Raw genomic sequence first — 23,312 nt, 5'->3', positions numbered from 1 at the left:
TGGGGCTGAGAGCGATCCAGCTTTGCCTAGTTAACTGGATCGGCACCTGCAGCTCTCCGGTGCACTTTCAATTGACTACGCCGCGATCGTGGCTTGTGTCATTCACCATGGGGGCACCAAAAGTGTCTTTGCGGCCTTGGAAGTGCTGTTTCTTCATTGGGCAGAGCACCTTGTTCCAGCTCTATCTGCTGTTCCCTTTCCAGGGGGGAAACGACACAATTGGTAGGCGGTTTGCCTCAGTCAACTAGCCCTGGATGCAGGGCAATGGTCCCTTCATCCGGAGTCGTTCCAGCAGTTGTGCCTTAGTTTGGGGGCACTCCAGACGTGGGCCTGTTGGCATTGCATCTACAGGATAGTGCAGAGGTCGTGGCCCGCTCTGGGGACCCTCTGGCGGGTGCAATGGTGGCCCCATGGGTTGTGTCCTGGGCAAAAACATTCGCTAGGTTCATCATGATCGATGCTGAGATCTTTGGCGTGGTCACCTGTGCAAGGCTGACGCTGGCATGGTCATGCGAGAGTGCTCGCAGATTGGCCGAGGTCAGTGTCAGCTGCTGTCTGCCTTTCCTTCTCTCCAGTTGCTGCCAAGAATCCTTTGCAGGATCGAGGCGGCAGGGATTTTGGTCATTCTCGTGGCTCCGGACTGGCCTCGCCGAGTTTGGTACGCCGACCTGGTCAGGCTTGCTGCTGACGCTTTTTGGAGGCTTCCTCTCAGGGAGGGTTTCTTCTCTCCAGGGCCGATCTCCCATGCGGCTTTACGGTCGCTGACTTGCCGGCCCGGCTTGACTGTTGTAAGCCAGGTGTAAAAGGACAGGGGATTGTCTGCTTCTGTGATTCCCGCCCTGTTTAAAGCGTGGGCAACGTATTCTATGATGATTTTTTTCATCATATGAGAAAGTCGCGTATTGCGTGGTGTAAGTTTCCTGGGCTCCCCTCGCTTTTGCTCAGTGGCCGGATCTTGGCTTCCTTCAACGGGGGGGGTTGATCAAAAGTTGGCCTTGAGTACTGTCAGGTTTCGGTTTGATAATTTTTATTCCACAGTTTGTTGGCCACCCGTTCCCTGGTGCGTAACTTTTTCCAGGGGGTGCGACACTTGGTTCTTTCAGTGCGACCTCCGTCCCCAACTGGGGACCTTGGTTGGTGCAGTCGGTTCTTCCAGACCCACCTTTGCGAGTATTGAGGATATCCCCTGCTTACCTTTTTGCAGGAGGTGGCCTTGGTTTCTGTCACTCTGCACGCGGGTTGTTGGCACTGGCGACATTGTCCTGTCATTCTCTTTATATGTTGGTTCATGGGGCCAGATAGTATTTCGTCCGGCTCAGTCCTTCCCTCCGAAAGTGGTTTCTAGTGTTCACTTGCACGGGCCATTGTGTTGCTATCTGGTGTCCTGAGCCCCCTCATCCTACGGAATGTGTGCTGCATACTCTGGATGGAGTTCGGGCACTCGAGGGGTACTTGGCGACTACTGAGTCTTCCCGTAGTCAGGTTCGCTCTCTGTGCTCACGGATGGCCCAAGGACAGGGCTCCCTGTGTCTGCTGCGACTATTTCCAGGTGAATCGGACAGTCGGTGGTGCAGGCTTCTTCATTTCCCTATTTCGGCGCTTTCTACTTGGGCGCCTAGTGCTTCCTGGGCTTTTTGCCATACAGGCATCTGTGATTCAGGTTGCAAGGTGGCTACCTGGTCATTTGTTCACACCTTTTGCTACGTTTTATGAGGTGGATGTGCTGGCATCTGCAAATGCCTCTTTTCGGCCGCAAGGTTTTTTGCTGGCTGCTGTTTGGAGGGCTTTTGGCCTTCCTTGAGGGTGTTTACTGTTTGTTTTCAGGTGGGCCTCATCTTTTGTTCTGATGAGTCTTATGTTGCCCGGTTGGCTATGTTTGGCCTTGGGGACTTGTTCTTTTCTGCTGTTCCCACCCATCATTTTATGGCACTGCTTTGGGACGTCCCTACTGATATGAATCAGAGAGAACTGCATCCGTCAATGAACGATAGAGAGAACTGGATTTTTGACTTACCGGAAAATCCTTTTCTCTTAAGTTCATTGACGGACGCAGTACCCGTCCCACTATTTTGAGTTGGGTAGGTGTTACTTTCTGCTTTGATACAAAACTGACATCCTATGCAGGAAGAGAGGGTACACCCACTGCACATAGGCGTAGCCAGAACTTTTTCCTGCCTAGTGTCCTACTCCTGTAGGGGGCAGTATTACCCTACTGATATGAATGAGAGAGAACTACGTCCGTCAATGAACTTAAGAGAAAAGGATTTTACGGTAAGTCAAAAATCCATTTTTTTTTTGTTTTTTTTATACTGTAAAGTCTAAACTTTTAATTTTTCTTAACAGTGTTCCTGACACCCCACATGAACCGGACCCTGAGCCTTATGAGCCGGCACCACCAAAGCTCATACCACTGGATGAGGTAAGTTAAAAACTAGGGCTTTGACCATCTCAATATACATATATATAAAGCCTCGTATTGAAGTAGTTATACCGGAATCATGATTGAGGCTACAACCATGATCTCTGCACTGTTCTTCTCAGGTGCCAATTCTCTTTCATGAAAAACTGACTGACTCAGTGGCTATACATCATTTTTACAGGCCTGTGTAGGATAAGGTTCCCCCCTCCCCCCACATTTATGGGCTCTCCTGTCGGGTTGTTGTAGTGGTTAGCACTTTCACCGAGCAGCAAGAGGGTCACTGGTTCGAATCCCAACCACGACACTACCTGCCTGGAGTTTGCATGTTCTCCCTGTGCCTGCGTAGGTTTCCTCCGGGTACTCCGGTTTCCTCCCACACTCCAAAGACATGCTGGTAGGTTAATTGAATCCTGTATAAAAAAAATGGCCCTACTGTGTATGTATGTGAGTTAGGGACCTTAGATTGTAAGCTCCTTGAGGGCAGGGACTGATGTGAATGTACAATGTATATGTAACAGCGCTGCGTAAATTGACAGCGCTATATAAGTACCTGAAATAAAAAATAAATTATGATGCAACAAGTCCAGTGGCAAGAACGGAAGTTCCTGCCCCTCTTTTGTGACGTTAGAAACTGGTAGCAACGTGGTTTTAGTCTCTTCTGGTTTTCGGTTGGTTCATTGACAAGCTGTTAATGGCTTGAATAGCATCTGATCAAACTGATCTTAGTTTGATCAAATGCTTTGGAGGCTAGAGGATCTAAAGAGGTCCTGTCATGGCCCATTCTATCACAAGGGATATTGTTATTCCCTTGTGGTAGAAATAAAGTTTATCCAAATAAATACAATCTTTATTATATATATATATATATATATATATATATATATATATATATATATATATATATATATATATATATATATATATATATATATATATATATATATATATATTTATATATATATATTTATATATATATTTATATATATATATATATTTATATATATATATATATATATATATTTATATATATATATATATATATTACAATGGATAATAAAGTAGGTTAATGCCTCTGTTCCCCCGTGCTCAGTCCTGCATGCAAATGTAAACAGCAAATGTACCACACTTTAGTTATGGCCTTGATCGTCCAAGTGAGAGCAATAATTCTAGCACCAGACCTCCTGTGTAACTTGAAACTGGTAACCTGTATAGGCTTCTAAAGCATCACCTATGGATGATTTAATGTACCGTATGTGTTTGTGCAATTTTAAAGCATGACATGTTTGGTATCCATTTACTCTGTATAACTTCATATTTTATATTTTACTAAAGAATTTGGTATTCTGTTGTTTGTGTTCAGTCAAATTTATTAAAGTGTATTTTTCCAAAACATTTGGGTTTGAAAAAACGGTGCACAAATATTGTGTGACTTATTGATTGTATCATCCAACATTTTATTCTCTTGGACCTCTGCTTAAAAATGATTTACTGTTTGTGTTCTAAGTAATTTTCTAGCCCAAAAAAAATGTTGATTTTTACATGTATGAGGGAAATGTCAGGATTGGTCTTGGAGTCAAGTTGTTAAAGGAATACTCCACCTTTAATCCCCCTGTATGTAATCCCCCTGTATGTAGCCTATCTGGGATAACGCTTTACTGTCCAATCCAGCAATCTCTCTTTGCGCAAGGTCCTGGCCATCTCCTCTTCATAATGTGCATTCATGCCCCGAACCCTATTCATTCATGTGAGTAAGCCTATAGTAAGTATTAAGAGGAGCCAGTCAGGGCCTTGAAGTAAAGATTGCTGATCAAGGGAAGAAGGTACGTTTTTATCCTAGATTGCTGCATGTAGGAAGTTGGGGGATTTATTAAAGGACAACTTTACTGAAGGCAAAATTGTTCTTTAAACATTTAATGATTCTGGTTGTAGACCAACTACTTTACTTTCTACATTGTGTGGATTCTGGAGTATTAAAGGACAATTGATTTCTTTGATACCTATAGAAATAGAGCTTTGCATGCATACACACTAAAGCTGGCTATATGGTTAGTGGTACATTGGCGCAAGAAGAGGTCTCAGTATGGTCTAGTCCTGGGGACCTGGGGGGGGGGGGGTCGGAAGAGAGGAGAGGGGGAAAAAACAGGGGTGAGGGGGTCCCAATTTCAGGGGATAGCTGTCCACTGTAGCGGCTGCCGGCGGGAGAGACAGAAGTGATCTCTGGGGGGAGACAAGAGGAAAGAAGTACAGTGCCTTCTAAGTGCAGCAAGACATTTAATGTAATGTAAAGCAGTATTACACTCGCATAACACAGGTGAATGAGAGGAAATTCAGCAAGATGTGTAAGTCATCTGGGGCATCACTGGATCAAATCCTGGTGGTGGAGGCAGGGGGTTCCTCCGTATGCAAAGGGGCGGCCTTGGTGGTGTCCGTGGGCTCCCCGTCAGCTGGTGGAACGCTGGCACTTGTGGGTCCTGGGATCCTGACATCAGTCCTGGCAGTGATGCGGGACGCTACGACGACGCGTTTGCGGAGCATCGCTTCTTCTTCAGGCCGTGAAAAAGGAGCGCATGCTCCGCAAACACCTCGCCATAGCGTCCCGCATCACCGCCAGGAGTGACGTCAGGATCCCAGGACCCACGAGTGCCAGCATTCCACCAGCTGACGGGGAGCCCACGGACACCACCAAGGCCGCCCCTTTGCATACGGAGGAACCCCCTGCCTCCACCACCAGGATTCGATCCAGTGATGCCCCAGAGGACTTGCACATCTTGCTGAAGTGCCTCTCATTCACCTGTGTTATGGGAGTGTAATACTGCTTTACTTTACATTAAATGTCTTGCTGCACTTAGAAGGCACTGCGCTTCTTTACACTAAAGCTGGCTGTAGATGGATCAAAATTCGTCCAGTTCATCAGGGACCAGACAAATTTCGATCCATTTGACTTCCTACAAATGGACTTGTTGGAAAATTTCTATTTGATCAATTTATTATGACAGCTGAGGAGTCCCGCTGTTGGAATACAATAACACATCGGGGAGGATTCCTCTACCGCATTTGTGTGGATGGGGGAATCCATTCAGTTTTGTTGTTTTCAGGTCAAAAGTAAGATCTTCCAGCTGGAGTAGCATATTTGTAACTAATACAATATAATGATTTATTATTATTATCTATAACAAAAGAATGTTTTATTACATACAAGTCACTTTTTTCTTTTCTTTCATTAGGAGTGTTCTATGGATGATAATTCGTACAATGTGTCAATGGACCAGAGTACAGGTTCTCAATCTCTGGACTTGTCCTCTGGTGCTAAGCTGCCTCCTGTACTTGCTAACTTAATGGGCAGCATGGGAAATACAAAGTCACAAACAAACCCGTTGCCAGGCACCGTGCAAGAGATTCTGACATCCATTATGGTGGGTAGATTTCATATTGTACGCCATTTGTGAGACATTATTTTTTTGTACTAGATAGTAACACTGAGAATTATGTAATAATACACCATGGTAACTCATTGTAAGCTTTAGTCTACTGCATTTATCTTAGTTGAGATGATTGTTAGATCGTAGCTAGAGGTTACTGCATTATCCTGCATTGCCTTTAAACCTTTTACTGCCACTGCCATAAACCTTAAGCTGGCCATACATTATACAATTTTCTTCAATTTCCTTTATGTTTACCTTCAGTTATGTAGTGCAAGGGCCTGCCTGATTGCATACAAATTGAAAGAGTTTAGATTTGACCTCATTTTACATCGTTTTGATGAATCTAAATTATTGGTATTATACAGGATTTATACAATACAGGAGGAATCAGAGAGTCCTGCTCGTTAGAGCTTACAATCTAGGAGGGAAATGAAAACGGAGTAAGAAAATTGTATAATGTATGGCCAGCCTTACATTGTCCGCTGCCGGGAGTGTGCGTAATTTTGACAAGTTTATTGTCAGATGCTCTGCTAGAGTGAATCGTGTTTTTTTTTTTTTTTTTTTTTCCTTACCTGGTTTGACTCTCTCCTGCGCTGAGTAAATCGATCCCTTATGCCTTACAAATCATCTGGTAAATCGAGGGGTGGTAAGAAGCCCCATTTTCACCTGTGTGTGCCTGACCCGGCTAGTCCTGTGTCGTGTGTGGCGGGAAGTAGTGGGAAGTGTTCCAACATGGCTACCCTGACAGAACAGGGGAAGACACCGCCGCTCCTTCTCGCCCGGGTATTCCCCAGGTTATGGCAGCGATGACGGCCTGCCAGACTGTCCTGACTGCGAAGATAGAGGCAGTGCAGCTGGACACTGGCCTCATTAGACAGGACCTGGACAAGATCCATGCCCGACTCACTAACGCCAAGCAGCGGATCAGCCATGTGGAGAATGTCTCACAGGAGCATTCGACGGTTCACACCTTGCAAACTGAGGTGAGAGCCTTGGAATATCAGGCTGAAGATGCTGAAGATTGCAGTAGAAGAAATAATCTGCAGATAGTGGATTTGGCAGAGGGAGCTGAGAGTAATAACCCCTCTATCTTTGTGGAGGATCTGCTGCGCTCCATTTTACCTCTGGCCCAGCTCTCCCCATATTTCCCAGTGGAAAGGGCTCATAGGGTGCCGCCACAACCAGGCCCTGCGGGCTCCCCATCCTGTACGCTAATCCTCAGGTTGCTGAACTACTGAGATGAGATTATGCGGGCTGCTTGGGCCAAGGGGGAACTCTCCTATCAAAATAATAAATTGCTCCTATTACCTGGATTAAACCATGGAGACGCAGAAACAGCGTAGATATTCAGACGCGGTCAAGGCAGCCGTGCAGGCTAAAGGAATCCATTATGGTATCCTGTTCCTGGCGAAGTTGGGGGTGGTGGATGGTGAAACCGCCATTCTTCACTAATCCCAAGGATTCTGCTTCTTGGCTAGAATCGCTGCCATCTTTGAGATGAGTGTGCTTCCTGCTCATCCCTGCTCACCAGAGGGGTTGATTTTTCTGTTTGTTTTCAGGGGTTTTGGCTGAGCCTCTATACCTGACTGGAGTCCTGTAATTATACTGCAGGGTTGCCACTGTACCTTAGGGCATGGCTGCTTGAATTCTCACTTATTTTATGATCCTTCTGGCTGTCTTTTACCATCAGGATGTATGGCCATGCTTGCTCCGGAGTTTCGCCCAGCCAGGTTCAATTCGTTTAACTGTTCCAGGTTTTTATGCAACACACTTCGAAGTTTCTACCCCTGGCTAGTCCAGGTGAACTTAACCATCTGTTTTTCCTGTATCTCTAGCACCTCCTATTGGGACTGATGGTGAGTGCTCTCTGTCACTGGGTGCTCTAGCCCCCCCGTGAGTTCAATATAGAGGGGTTTTTTACTGTCTCCTGCTTATCGGCACACGCTTCCTCTACTGGGATATCCTATAAGATTTGTTTGGGGCTCTATGCATGATTCCAGTTTAAAGGATCTGCGGGGTGGGAGGGTTGTGTGGTCAGCCGTTGGGGACTTTTTGTTTGTTTTCTTTGCTTTGGTTATTTTTTCAGAGTTCTCTTATTTGATTACGCAAAATTATTCTGTGACTCAATCTTTACTACTTGTGAATTCAAAGGTTTCTGTGTACGTTGCACTATATTGGGAAGGGAGTGGTCTCCTGCCCAGACAGGTTTATGGCCTCTAGTGGGTTGTGACTATGTACCAGCTCTCCTACAATTTTTTTAATTCTACATATTATGGCTAAGTTCTCAGTGCTCTCCGGGGCTTGAACTCAGTAGTTAACAGTTCCCTTGTATTCACATACATTAAAAAAAAAAAAAACACACATTTATGCATTTAAGCTGCCATTATCACACTACCTATTCTAGTTACTCTAGGGAGGTGAGCATTTTGGTGCATAGGTGCCTTCCTTTTCAGCTTATAAATTTTAAGGCTGATCCGGGTGAAAGATACTTTCTTGTACATGCAAACATTGCTACTACTACCTATAGTATTATGCAGCTCATGTTGCAGTATGGGGCTCAGAATGTACTGATAGTGGGGGATTTTAAGTTGGCTCCCTGTCTGAACCTGGACAGACTCCATCCGTCTGCTAGATGGTCCCCTGATCTTTCACAGTGGGCCTCCACTTTTGCATTGCTGGACGCCTGGCGTAATTTTAATCCAATCCATCAGACAGGGAATACACTTGTCACTCCTCTACATTCCGTACCCTCTCCCGCATAGATCTGTTTTTTACTACTCAGGCTCTGCTGCAGAGGATATCGGAAGTGAACATTCTCCCGAGGGGTATCTCAGATCATGGTCCTCCCATCGGACGTGGGCTGTGGAGACTGGGCACAGGATAGCGGACCGTAACATCCAAGAGGATATGCCTTTAGGGTCTCTTTGTCAGTATTGGTTGGCTAATGAGGATTCCTCGGATCCTTTGCTGGTATAGGATGCCTTTAAAGGGTGGCTCAGGTGGGAATATATATCCTGCATTGCTAAAGCTAAGAGGAGGTCTGTGAAATCTTTGGAGGAGCTAGAGGGAGACCTACTCTGTAAAGAGGCTGGCTATGTTGCTGATCCTACTGCCCTGAACTATGGGTCCTGGCAGTATGCAGTGCGGGCGGTGGAACTTCATAGACTGGAAATGACCAAGAAATCAATGCTAAATGCAGCCCAACAAATATTTGAATATGGAGACAAAAATTCTAGGATGTTAGCCTGGTTGTCTCGGGGACACCTCACTAACTATATTGGTAGAATTCGAGATGAGAGAGGGGTTCCCCTGGTAGGGCCCGAAGAAATTAATAACCGATTTCTACAGTATTAGAGTTCACTGTACTCTACTAGGGTGGACTATGAGGAATCCGATCATAAAGCATACTTGGTTGGGGTGACCGTTCCTACTCCTATCCCAGGAGACTAGTGATAGGCTTGACCAGGAAATTTCTTTGGAGGAGGTACAGATAGCAATAGCCCAACTGCAGCCAGGTAAGGCCCCCAGTGCTGATGTAATCCTGGTGAAGTTCTACTCCACCTATCAAGATCTATTGGCCCCCAGACTCATAGCCCTGTTTTCACAATTGTCTCACCAGGGGTCTCTGCCTGCGTCTATGTCAGAGGGAGTGATTGTGTTGGTGCTCAAGCCCAGCAAGGACCCTGAGGATTGTGTGTTTTATAGACCAATTTCCTTACTTAACCACTTGCCGACCATTACCACTTGCTGACCAGGCCATAGCCAAATGATGGCAACAGTCGGCTTATTCTGGGAGGGCGTACATTGATGTACTCCCAGAATCGCGCTCCACGGGACCCGGCGCATCACGGATCGTGGTAAAGGGCCAATGACAGCGACCCTTTACCACGTGAACGCTCCGTCCAGTGATGGAGTGAACAGTTGTCTACAAATCGGCGCATGTCCAGTTCAGTTCTCTCCTCACGCACTGTACACAGCGATTGGTACAGCGAGTGGAGAGAGACCACAGCACCGCTCACTCCCGCCTCCTCCATGCCTCAATCATACCTCAGTCATGTCCATCCGTGCTTCAATCATGCCCATCCGTGCCACATCCATGCCCCATCTGTGCCTACCCATGCCACCTCAGTGCTCATCCGTACCACCTCAGTGCTCATCTGTGCCACATCCATGCCAAGTCAGTGCTTATACGTGCCACATCAGTGTTCATCCCTGCCACATCCATGCCACGTCAGTGCTCTTCCGTGCCACATCAGTGCCCTACAGTGCCTCACAAAAGTGTAATGGGTAGTCAGGAAATGACAGTGCTCCTTGAATGTTGGGCTTCTGTACGTGGCTAGGCTGTGTCACACATGAGGTATTGCCATACTCGGGAGGAGTAACAAAATGTATTTTGGGGTGTCGTTTTTGCTATGCACATGCTATGTGTTAGAAATATCTTATAAATGGTCAACTTTGTGTAGAAAACAAAAAATGCTTTTAAATTTTCTTTCCACATTTTCCAAAAACTCTTGGAAAAAAATGACATGTTCAAAAGACTCATTATGCCTCCATTGTGATTGTGTGTTGGGGTGTTTTGCTTTTCAAAATGGGGTCATTTTGTGGGTGTTTCCATTGTCCTGGTGCTCCAGGGACTTCAAAAGTGTAATAGGTTATCAGGAAACTATGTGTAATTTATGCTACTAGAACGCCTGGTTTGTATATAAAAAAAAAAAAAAAAAAAAAAAGAATTGTGGGGAAAAATTACAACTTCAAAAAACTCACCATGCCTCTTACGAAATACCTTGGAATGTCTACTTTCCAAAAAGGGGGTCATTTGGGGGGTATTCTTACTTTCTTGGCTTGTTAGTGTCTCAAGAAATGAGATAGGCCGTCAGTACATTAGGTGTGATCAATTTTCAATGATTGGCACCATGGCTTGTAGACTCTATAACCTTCACAAAGACCAAATAATATAGATTTATTTATTTATACCAAAGATATGTAGCAGTATAACTTTTGCCCAAAATTTATGAAGAAAAATTACTAAAGTTGCAAAATTTTAAAACCAAAACGAAGGAAAATTTTTTTTTTTACAAAATTTTCGGCCTTTTTTTTTTTTTTATTTATAGCGCAAAAAATAAAAAACCCAGTGATTATTAAATACCACCAAAAGAAAGCTCTATTTGTGTGGAAAAAAGGACGAACATTTCATATGGGTACAGTGTTGCATGACTGAGTAATTGTCACTGAAAATGTGAGAGCTGAAAATTGGTCTGGTTAGGAAGGGGGTTTAAGTTCCCAGTGGGTAAATGGTTAACATGGACGCAAAAATTCTAGCTAAGATCCTTGCCAATTGGTTGTCACAGGTCCTGGATGAGCTCATCCATGTTGACCAGACTGGGTTTAAGCCCGGTAAGAGCACCAACATTAATCTGAAATGCCTTCTTCTTAATTTATCCACCAACGGGGGCACTAGAATCATGGCCTCTTTGGATGCCGAAAAGGCATTTCACTCCGTTGAGTGAGGATACCTCTGGGAGATATTGGGGAGATATGGGTTTGGTCCTCAGTTCCTAAATTGGTGGGGTATGCCATACCGAGCTCCCAACGCTTTCATTCGCACGAATAGTAGGATTTCCAGGAAAAAAATCCCTTTTAGCAGGGTACACGCCAGGGGTGTCCCCTCTCTCCCCCTCCCTTTTTGCTCTAGCTTTGGAGCCACTGGCCATCTTGATACGGACTTCCCGACAGGTTTAGGGGCTACGGGTCAGCCCCCTGGAGGAAAAGGTGTCGCTTAATGCAGACAATGCTTTTTTATATCTACATGATGCGGATTCCTCCTTGCGAGCCGCCCTAGCACTCTTTGACCAGTTTGGGCATTACTTTGGTATCCTTATTAACCAGTCCAAATCTATACTCTCCCTTGGATCCCTTATCACAAGAAACGGCTATGAACACAGTTACTGTAGGTTGATAACTTAAAGTATTTAGGCATCATCATCCAGCATGACCCCGGTAGGTTTTCATCCTGTACTTGTACAATTGCATGGCAAGTGTTTGTGATGGAGGACCCTTCCATTAAACTTACTGGGGCGTATTATTCTTAATAAATGGTCTTTCTCCCCAAATTTAAATATATTTTTTGCAATTGCCCTGTGTGGATTCCAGGTTCCTTCTTTCGAGAGCTGGACTGCTGTATTGGTACCTTCATATGGGCTGTATCCTCCCCACATCTGGCGAAGTCTACTCTATGTCTCCCTATAAAATGCGGATTGCCTAGCTTCCTTGTATATTATTTGGCAGCAATACTGGTCTTGGTATGTTGGTGGTTCGTCCTCTCTCGGGCCAATGCGGCTCTATGCTTGGAGGCGGCCCTCCTGGGCTCTCTCAATAAACTTAAGAACCTGGTATATAAGGGCCCCAGGGCCTATGCTAACCTTCCATGTCCGACTAGGACTACTCTGAGTATGGGAAGCTGCTAGGAAGAGATTTTATAAAGTGAACTGATGGTCGCTCTTTCAGCCACTATGGGGTAATCCTAATCTCTCACTTTCGGTCTATTCCTGACCCCTGGGTATGGGCAGACCAGGGTATTAAAGTTCTCAGAGACATAATGCCGGCAGGGGTATTATCTTTTAGAGATCTCTTGAATAAATTTAAATAGCCCAAATGGATGAACTTTCGCTACTTTCATTTGTGACATGCTGCCCGGCCCAGTTCCCATGGCCCTTTACTCTAAAGTATGGACCCCATTAAGGAGCTTCTGGGGCAGGGGCCTTACCTAAGCCTCTCCCCTTTACCTGTCGTTGATTAGCCTTGACTCCTCTAAGATGGAGAGGTTGTGAGAGGCTTGGAGGGCAGACATCCCCTCGCTGGACAGGGAGGACTGGGAGGATTGCTTTGAGGACAGCTCTAAGCTAGTTTTCTCTTCCAGAGATAAACTGATACAAACTAAATTTCTACATAGGATTTGTTATACTCTCCAAAGATTGCACAGAATATATCCACAGAGGGACCGAATCTGTAGTTGATGCTACTTGGACACTGGTACATACTTCCACATGTTCTGGAGTTGTCCCAGGGTGGCACAGTTTTGGGCTAAAGTCTTTGAAGCCATCTCCTTAATGGCCATCTCCAGCTGCCCCTGGTGCAGTCTCTTGAACTAGCACTACTAGGCATGCAGGAGAATGACCAGATGCCTCAATATACTAAGCTTCTGATTGCATATCTTTTGTGCTATGCCAAGAAAGATATTTTGCTTAAATGGATTACAGCCTCCCCTCCAACTGTAGTCTTCTGGAAAAATTCTGTTGACAGGGCCTTACCACTATATAAACTGACTTACTTGAACAGGAACTGTCCCAAGAAATTTGACAGAGTTTAGCAACCCTGGACAGCGTGAGTGGGTTAGTTGTTCCTCAGTAAGTTGTGATACTCATGTTTCTTGATTGACAATCCACAATGTATTACATGTGCTTGATTTTTGTTGGATACAGATATACTGTTGAAGTATCTGTACTATAGGTGTGAAAATATCTCTACTGTATTTGTACTGGTTGTACGTTTGTCTTGACTATGTACAATTCTGTAATTGGTTGTGTTTGTACCATACTTCCTCTTTTTTTCACAATAAACTAAACTATTATTCTGACCGTAAAAAAAATTTATGGTATCAAAAGTTTGTTGCCTTTCACTATCACACTCAACTGTATGCCTTGAAACATAGAATGTGTCGGCAGATAAGAACCATTTGGCCCATCTAGTCTGCCCAATATACAGGGGAGGACTGGGCCAGGGGGCAGGGGGGCAATTGCCCCCTAGGCCACTCTGATGCCCTGTAAAAAGGCTGCACTGCTTCTGCCACAGACATGCCTAAAGGATTCCAGATGAAGAAGTAAAAAGTCCCCGCCACTGACCTACTGCGTGTGGGATGAAGACAAGGACAGAGCGCGGGCCTCCCCCAGCATGAATGGTGTAAACTGTGCCTGAGCAGAGACCAGTTCCATGCCCCACTGGAGACTCTTCTCCCCCGGCCAGCCGCAACCAAGCTGTCCCAGCTTCCCCCAACCACCCCCTGCTGGTCAGGTCAGGAACCCGGATTCAGCCGGTAAGTAGAGAGTACCTGGAGCAGGGCTTCAGCTTGAAATGGGGATCAAGAGGAGGACTGGAAGAAGGAGAGTGGGAGGGGTGCCTCTGGTTTGTACTTGCCCCCTGGGCCGAAAGCTGCCAGTCTGCCCCTGCCAATATATCTGAATCCTATGAATAGTCCCTGGCCCTATCTTATATGAAGGATAGCCTTATGCCTATCCCATGCATGCTTAAACTCCACTGTATTTGCAGCTACCACTTCTGCAGGAAGGTTATTCCATGCATCCACTACTCTCTCAGTAAAGTAATACTTCCTCATATTACTTTTAAACCTTTGCCCCTCTAATTTAAAACTGTGTCCTCTTGTGGTAGTTTTTCTTCTTTTAAATATGCTCTCCTTCTTTACCGAGTTGATTCCCTTTATGTATTTAAAAGTTTCTATCATATCCCTTCTGTCCCTTCTTTCTTCCAAGCTATACATGTTAAGGTCCTTTAACCTTTCCTGGTAAGTTTTTTCCTGCAATCCATGTACTAGTTTAGTAGCTCTTCTCTGAACTCTCTCTAGAGTATCTATATCCTTCTGGAGATATGGCCTCCAGTACTGCGCACAATACTCCAAGTGAGGTCTCACCAGTGTTCTGTACAGCGGCATAAGCACTTCTCTCTTTCTACTGCTTATACCTCTCCCTATACATCCAAGCATTCTGCTGGCATTTCGTGCTGCTCTATTACATTGTCTTCCCACCTTTAAGTCTTCTGAAATAATTACTCCTAAATCCCTTTCCTCAGATACTGAGGTCAGGACTGTCAAATATTCTATATTCTGCCCTTGGGTTTTTACGCCCCAGGTGCATTATCTTGCACTTATCCACATTAAATTTCAGTTGCCAGAGTTCTGACCATTCTTCTAGTTTTCCTAAATCCTTTTCCATCTGGCGTTTCCCTCCAGGAACATCAACCCTTTTACATATCTTTGTGTCATCAGCAAAAAGACAAACCTTACCATCGAGGCCTTTTGCAATATCACTTATGAAGATATTAAACAAAATTGGTCCCAGTACAGATCCCTGAGGTACCCCACTGGTAACATGACCTTGTTCTGAATGTTCTCCATTGACTACAACCCTCTGTTGTCTGTCACTCAGCCACTGCCTAATCCACTCAACAATATGGGAGTCCATGCTCAATGACTGCAGTTTATTGATAAGTCTTCTATGTGGGACAGTGTCAAAAGCCTTACTAAAATCTAGATATGCAATGTCTACTGCACCTCCACCGTCTATTATTTTAGTCACCCAGTCAAAAAAAATCTATAAGATTTGTTTGACATGATCTCTCTGAAGTAAACCCATGTTGTTTTTCATCTTGCAATCCATGGGATTTAAGATGTTCCACAATCCTATCCTTTAATAGGGTTTCCATTAATTTGCCTACTATTGATGTCAGACTCACTGGTCTATTGTTGCTCGACTCCTCCCTACTACCTTTCTTGTGAATGGGCACGACATTTGCCAATTTCCAATCTTCCGGGACGACTCCTGTTACTAATGATTGGTTAAATAAATCTGTTAATGGTTTTGCCAGCTCACCACTAAGCTCTTTTAATAATTTTGGGTGTATCTCATCAGGACCCTGTGACTTATTTGTCTTCACTTTAGACAGCAATCTTAGAACGTCTTCCTCTGTAAAGACACATGCATCAAACGATTCATTAGTCATCCTTTCAAGTGGAGGTCCTTCTCCTTCTTTTTCTTCTGTAAAAACTGAACAGAATATATATATATATATATATATATATAATCTTGACATGTTAGATATATATTTACTTGGCACATTCTCCTCTTTTATATTGACAATATATTGCATTTGCGTGCTCCATATTTTTTTTACTGAAGTTTTGCATTTCATTAATTATTACGCCAATATTTGGGTGGTATATAAATTGGAACTACCACTATTTTATCTTCTAGGGTGTTTGCCTTCAGAAAATATACAATGTTTGGGGGTTTTAACTATACTTCAGGCCCTAAACTCACATGGCTAAAACGAAAGGATAAGTTTACCTTTGGGAAGTCAACTTTTTGAGATCAGAACGGCCGCGTGTGTGAATGAACTACAAGGTCTGACATCCTTTGCGGCTGTCGGCTTGTAGTTTTCAATGAACTACCATGGCGCTGTGAAGCTAGTTTATCAATTCTTCCTGTCAGATTGTATCTGCTTGCCTGGGTGCACAGATACACTGACAGATCTGGAGGAGACTTGCATGGCACCATGGTGCAATGGTTTACAGGCTCAAAAAAAAAAAAAAAAAGATGAACATTTTTTTATTTGCAAAAAAGTGTGCATCTATTTATTTTTTTAAAGTGAACTTATCCTTTAAAATGATTCTAAAGGCAAAATGTCTTTACTTCTCTGCATTAAGGTAAAAACAACTTTTAATGTGACCAGCTCCCCTTAAATACTTACCTGAGTCCTCTCTTAATCCAGCGCTATGCCTGTCTGCAACAGCTTCCCTTCTCACAGGAGGCTCAGCAGCAGTGTGAACCATTGGCTCCTGCTGCAGTCAATCAAACCTCTGAGAAAGGAGTGGGGCTGTGTGGTGTGTGTGTCAGTGGATGCACACAGCCCAGCTCTGGAGCAAGTCCACAGGTGTGCCCCCAAAGCAAGCGGCTTGCTATGGGGGCACACTCAGAAGAGGAGAAGCCTGGAATGCAAGGAGGAAGTTTGTGGCTGCTCTGTCTGTTAACCTAGCATGGAGTAGGTAATTTATACCTTGTTTGTTGTTTTAATAAAAACTACCTTTACAATCACTTTAACTTTATGGCAAATAACACTTGCAATTTTCCTGTAGTAAATCAAGACTTTTAGGTGTTTGTTTTGCATTGTACTATTTGTATATTTATCACTTTCTAATTTGGAAAAATGTTTATATCTTGTAGGGGGCTCAGGGTAATGCTGAGCCAGAAGATCTGATGAAGCAGCCAGATTTCTCAGATAAGATAAAGCAGCTTCTTGGGTCACTACAGAATCAGAGTCTGGCCACGCCAGCACCTGGTGAGATTTTTTTTGGTCACAAATTTATTACAGTGGGCTGTGATTCTTTGTGCTAAGCAAAAAAGCTAACCTACATAAAAGCTAACATTCACTTTGATGCCTGATACCTCCTACAGCATCATTTTTATTTTTTTTACTACCACTGTAACAAAGTTTTCTTAAATGTATATTATAGGGGTATAGGATGTATTCCGTGATATAGGGTTTTGTTGCCACATGCAGGAGATTTGAACACTGGCAAACAAAGTAAGACAGTCCAGTACAACTCCTCCCACTGCCAGCCTGATATTTTCTCTCTGCTCCGAGAGAAGAAAACCATATTACATTTTGATTAATTTTCTTCTAGTAGGCATTCTTTATTTGGGGATTATTTTCCTGCTTTCTGGACTGGCTAACCCTCAGCATAACCTTGGAGTCTAGTCTGTACCTGGATCCTGCTGTAAGGAAGAGGTGGGGCCAGCCTGTAGTATGCCTTTGTGCACAGAACACTGTGTTAGGTGAAAACTGTTACCTTAGGTGCAACATGGGTTGGTTCCAGGTCCAGATCTATTCACAATTTGGAGGGACCCACTCCCTGAAGTCTGCTGAAAGAGTTTGCCTGCCTGGGAGGACGAAGATTGTGTAAAATTCCCCCATAATAGCTGACTCAGGGTCTAAAGCGTGTTTCCTCTCCTCCAGAATGTATGATGTCCCCATAGATCAGGGATCTTCAAACTACGGCCCTCCAGCTGTTGCAGAACTCCAAGTCCCATGAGGCATTTGTAAAACTCTGACATTCACAGACATGACTAGGCATGATGGGAATTGTAGTTCCTAAACAACTGGAGAGCCATAGTTTTAAGACCACTGCCATAGATGCAGCTGCTTTGGTGCAGAATGAGGGATGCTGAAGGTGGTGCCTTATCTATGGTGGATCACTTGGTACCTGAGAAGTGTCAGTCTACATAACTCCAAAGGACTCCATTGCTGCTCCTACTGACAAAGTCTACATGCGTCTAGACCTGGAACTACCAGAGTCCGTTTTATCTAAGGTTACTAGTGTGGGTTATTTTATAAGCCTCCAGACTAAACAATGCTTTCCAATTCATTCACTATTCTACCATGTTTTTTGTATAGTTATTGGCATAATGCAGGCTTTGCTCCTCCTCTGTGGTTTGCCACAGTTTTTAACTTAGGGAAGAGTTCATAAAGTGGCCTATCCCCACTGTAGATTTGGTTGTTGCCATGTAGGAGGATCTTCCAGTATTAAAGGATCCAGTGGATAAAAAGCTAGAAGCCCTTTCCAGAGCCTCTTTAGCAGGATTTGACATGCAGCCTGCTATTGGAGGCTATGTCCATATGCCAAACCTTAGGTGCAGTTTTTGCAAGAAACACCTGTAAAGTATGCCCTTGAAGGGGCAGCCATTCTTTGGCACAACGCACGGACAGTCTGAAGGCTCTCAGTAGTAAAACAAAACCTCCTGCGCTCAAGTGCTGTCTGATGGAGTAGAAAGAGGTGCACTACAAACTCAAATGTAGAGAGAGCTGTTTGGTCTTGCTGCCCCCTTCAGGATCAAGGGTATCCAGAACCACTGGTAGAAAAGACAAAAAAGAAAAAGAGGGGTGCACCGACCTAGTGCATTACCATAAAACCATTTATTAAAATATTAAAATGTGTACAAAGTACTCACAAGACTGGTGTGATACAACACACATCAAGAATAGCATATACAGTCTCCAAGGTAGCCAGATCCCAATTGTGACGAATGGACATGCAGATGGTCGCATGGGGCTGCTGTGGCTAGGCTGACGCGTTTCAGGGGCGAGCCCCCTTCCTCAGAGCCAGAAAAAATGCTGCTCTGAGGAAGGGGGCTCGCCCCTGAAACGCGTCAGCCTAGCCACAGCAGCCCCATGCGACCATCTGCATGTCCATTTGTCACAATTGGGACCTGGCTACCTTGGAGACTGTATATGCTATTCTTGATGTGTGTTGTATCACACCAGTCTTGTGAGTACTTTGTACACATTTTAATATTTTAATAAATGGTTTTATGGTAATGCACTAGGTCGGTGCGCCCCTCTTTTTCTTTTTTGTCTTTTCTACCTGAAGGCTCTCAGTACCTTCCTTCTGTTTCAGAGGTTTTGTATTTTGTAATTTCCTTCTTACAGCAGGGGGATTGTTTTGGTCTGTGTAGACATCAAAGTGGATTTAACCAACTACCAACTTATCATTCCAGGCTTTGGGCTTAAGGACAAGATACCACCATTGCCAGTCAAAGCACACTCTACTAGATCTGTTGGTTGTTCTTGGACTTGTTAGCATTGTGCATCTGTTTTTTAGAAATGCCAGGCTGCTACCTGGTTTTCTGTTCACACCTTTTTTGCCAGGTGGATGGTCAAGCCTCATCTTCAATTGTCAAGTTCTTCAGGCAGCTCTGTGAGCTCTACTGAGACCCTTCTGTTAACCTGTTATACAGGTCTGTGCAGCCCACCCCTCTAGCTATAGCTTGAGAAGGTCCCTATGGCTCTGAATATCATGATATATAGTTAGTCTGGTTGAAAAAAAGACTCAAGTTCAACCAATGAAAGGGAAAAAAAAAATATACAATCCTATATACACAATCCTATACACACAGAGGAATGCAAAAAAACCCAGCAAAACATGATCGAATTTGCTCCAGCAGAGGGAAAAAAAATCCTTCCTGATCCCCCCAAAAGGCAATTGAATATTTCCTGGGTCAACTTTACTTATAAATACTAATATCCAGTTATATTATGTACATTTAAGAAAGAATCCAGGCCTTTTTTAAGGCAATCTACTGAGCTGGACAGAATCCCCTCTTGAGGGAGTTTGTTCCACATTTTCACAGCCTTTACTGTGAAGAAACCTTTCCATATTTGGAGATTTAATCTCTTTTCCTTCAGATGAAAAGAGTCCCCCCTTGTCCACTGTGATAACTCAACGCCAAGTTCACTATATGGACCACTTATTTATTTATACATGTTGATCATATCCCCCCTTAACCACTTGCCGCCCAAGCCAATTCTGGCACTCTCCTACATGTAAAAATCATAATTTTTTTGCTAGAAAATTACTCAGAACCCCTAAACGTTATACAGTATCCCACAAAAGTGTGTACACTCCTCACATTTTTGTAAATATTTTATTATATCTTTTCATGTGACAACACTAAAGAAATGACACTTTGCTACAATGTAAAACGAGCGAGCAGCTTGTTTAACAGTGTAAATTTGCTGTCCCCTCAAAATAAATCAACACACAGCCATTAATGTCTAAACCACTGGCAACAAAAGTGAGTACACCCCCTAAGTGAAAATGTCCAAGTTGGGCTCAATTAGCCATTTTCCCTCGCCGGTGTCATGTGACACTTTAGTGTTACCAGGTCTCAGGTTTGAATGGGGAACAGGTGTGTTAAATTTATCTCTCTCAATCTCTCATACTGGTCACTGGAAGTTCAACATGGCACCTCATGGCAAAGAACAAAAAAAAAAAAACAACAAAAAAAAGAAAAGAAATTTTGCTCTACATAAAGATAGCATAGGCTATAAGAAGATTGCCAAGACCCTGAAACTTAGCTGCAGCATGGTGGTCAAGACCATACAGCGGTTTACCAGGACAGGTTCCACTCAGAACAGGCCTCGCCATATTTGACCAAAGACGTTGAGTGCACATGCTCAACATCATATCCAGAGGTTGTATTTGGGAAATAGGCGTATGAGTGCTGCCAGCATTGCTGCAGAGGTTGAAGGGGTGGGGGGTCAGCCTGTCGGTGCTGAAGACAAGCAGACTAAGAACACTGATTACTGGAACCATGTCCTGTGGTCTGATGAGACCAAGATAAACTTATCTTATTGTAAATTAGAGACATCCTGTAAGGACGTAATTCCGCTTCATAGCTTGGTGTCCCCTGCAAAGACTGAAATTGTACTTTTTTTTTTTTTTTTCTTTTTTGCTTTCAATAGTTTTTGAGATTTTCAAGCAAAACAAGATAAAAAAGAAAACACAGTACAGAATACTTATGTGTACACAATGTGTAAAGTCGGAACAAGTTGTAAATATAACAGTGGTCAAGTTATCAAAAGAACAGCACAGGCAAAACACAAGAAAATAATATCCTTCGGTTCGGGTTTATGTATTAGGGGTGTCAGGCAGATAAAGTAATTATCAACAGGAGGGAACATATTTGCTTTGAGTCCAGATTAACCATTCCTTGTGAAATTTGAGGCCTCGAAGAGTCGAGGAGGCGTATGCTTTCTCTAAGGAATATTGAACATTAACCTGTCGTATAACCTCAGGGTGGGATGGAGCATTAGACTGTTTCCAATACCTTGCTATGGTGGTTCTAGCTGCAATCAGCGTGTGGACAAAGACCGTTCTCATATGAGGCGGTAATGTTTCCAGTCCAAGGTGAGAAGGGCCAAAGCAGGGTTTGGTTTGATCAGTACACCAGTGATAGTGGAGAGAACCTCGAAGACCCTCCTCCAGAAACAAGTCAGTCCTTTGCAGGACCAGAAAATGTGAACAATCGTACCCACCTGATCGCAATTGTGCACCTCCGGCGGAGGATGTTTAGGGAGAAAACTGAAGATGCTGTTATATGGGAAGATGGTCTGTGCAGGCAACGTAAATTTGCGCTGCAACACAGGGAATGGTTTAATAGCTTTACCTTGGTAGACCTGCGCTATAGTGTTGACACCTGCCGAAGTGAATTTAGAGATGTTTCCACCTGTCAGCGAGTAGCAGGGTGCTGAGATCCTCTACGTTTGAGAGCGTGGATTCTATGAGGAGCCAGGGGAGGTTGTCTTGTTTAGAGAACCAGTGTCGTAGGGGTGCTAGATGGGATGCGTGGTAGTAATCAAGGATGTCAGGGATACCGATGCCTCCTACTGATTTATGTTGCAGCATGTGGATGTATGCGCACCGTGCTCTTTTCTGCCATATGAACGTACGCAGGAGTTTAGTAAGGGTGCCGATGTAACTTTGGGGGATATGTAAAGGAAGGGTACAAAATAGATAAAGTATTTTAGGTAAACAGACCATTTTAAAAGCAGCAATTCTACCGGTCCAGGATAGTTCAGTATACTTAAGTTTAGCTACATCTGCTAAAATGGACGAAATAAGAGGTTTCATATTGGACGCTATTAGACCTGCGGTGGAAAATGTCAAGTTGATGCCCAAGTAATGTAAGGGTAGGGTAGTCCAAGTATATGGTAAGTCAGTTTGCAAATGTGTGCGTGCGGTAGGATGCAATCCCATGTTGAGGATTACAGATTTGCTGAAGTTTACTTTATAGCAGGAAAGTGTACTGAACGTCTAAAGGATGTCATGGGCTGCTGGGAGTGAGACGTTGGGGTTTGTGAGGCTGAGTATCGCATCATCAGCAAACAATGTGATAATGTGTTGGGAGCGGTGAAATTTAAAGCCAGTAATCGGAGGGCTCTAGCGTAACGAGGCAGCCAGGGGTTCAATTAAGAGGTTAAAAATAAGGGGCGAGAGGGGGCAGCCCTAGCGTGTGCCATTTGTGATAGGGAAGGTTTTGGATAGGACTCCAGCTGATAGTACTTTGGCTGATGGGGATGAGTATAAGGTAAGTATGGCAGATAGGATCAGACCAGAAAAGCCGAATCTCTGCAGGACTGTTCTCATGTCTGTCTTCGTCCGCTAACGAAGCCCATCTGATCCCCTCCAATTAGAGTAGGAAGGATTGATGCTAGTCTGTTGGTGATGAGTTTGGCAAAGACTTTAACATTGTTATTCAATAAGGAAATGGGTCTAAAGTTAGCAGGTGAGGTGGGGGGTTTGCCAGGTTTAGGAAGAGTGGTGATATTTGCTTGTAGCATCTCACTCGGAAAATTTCCGATAGTGATAGCATCAGAAAATAGATGCAGCATATGAGGTGCCAGTAGGTCTTGCACAGTAGAATAATATTTATTAGTTAGACTATCCGGGCCCGGAGATTTGTTCAGGGGGAGGGCTTTTAGTCAGTTCTGGGAGTGTGAATGGCTCGTTGAGTCGCAAAAGAGATTCCGCAGACAGGGATGGCAAATGAAGATGTTGAAGAAAATTGTGAATGTCAGTCTCCGTAGGCTGGGGGTTGTCTGGGTCTTTGTCTAGATTATACAAGGAACTATAGTAATCATCAAATGCATCCGCAATCTTTTGAGGGTGGGTTAGTTTCACACCGGTGTGGGGATGTGAAATTGTACTTTTAATCCCAGATCTATATAATTTATAAATATATTAAAAAGTAAGGGTCCCAACAGTGAACTTTGGGGTACACCACTAACAACCCTAGACCATTCAGAGTGAGAATCATTAACCATTACTCTCTGAATACATTCTTTTA

General features: G+C 43.9%; 1 protein-coding gene across 1 annotated transcript in view; it reads left to right on the top strand.

Moving 5' to 3' along the window:
- The window catches only part of LOC309560728 (serine/threonine-protein phosphatase 1 regulatory subunit 10-like), a 70,279-nt gene that overhangs the window by 33,691 nt on the left and 13,276 nt on the right, over window positions 1-23,312 (top strand). Inside the window, exons 14-16 of the mRNA XM_082264360.1 lie at window positions 2,344-2,419; window positions 5,644-5,832; window positions 16,851-16,965. Coding sequence (XP_082120486.1) covers window positions 2,344-2,419; window positions 5,644-5,832; window positions 16,851-16,965 — 380 coding nt within the window. The remainder of the gene's footprint in view (window positions 1-2,343; window positions 2,420-5,643; window positions 5,833-16,850; window positions 16,966-23,312) is intronic.

Source organism: Pelophylax lessonae (assembly GCF_965119305.1).
Source record: "Pelophylax lessonae genome assembly, chromosome: 7".
Classification (NCBI taxonomy): Eukaryota; Metazoa; Chordata; class Amphibia; order Anura; family Ranidae; genus Pelophylax; species Pelophylax lessonae.
This window is presented reverse-complemented; position numbering and strand designations above follow the sequence as displayed.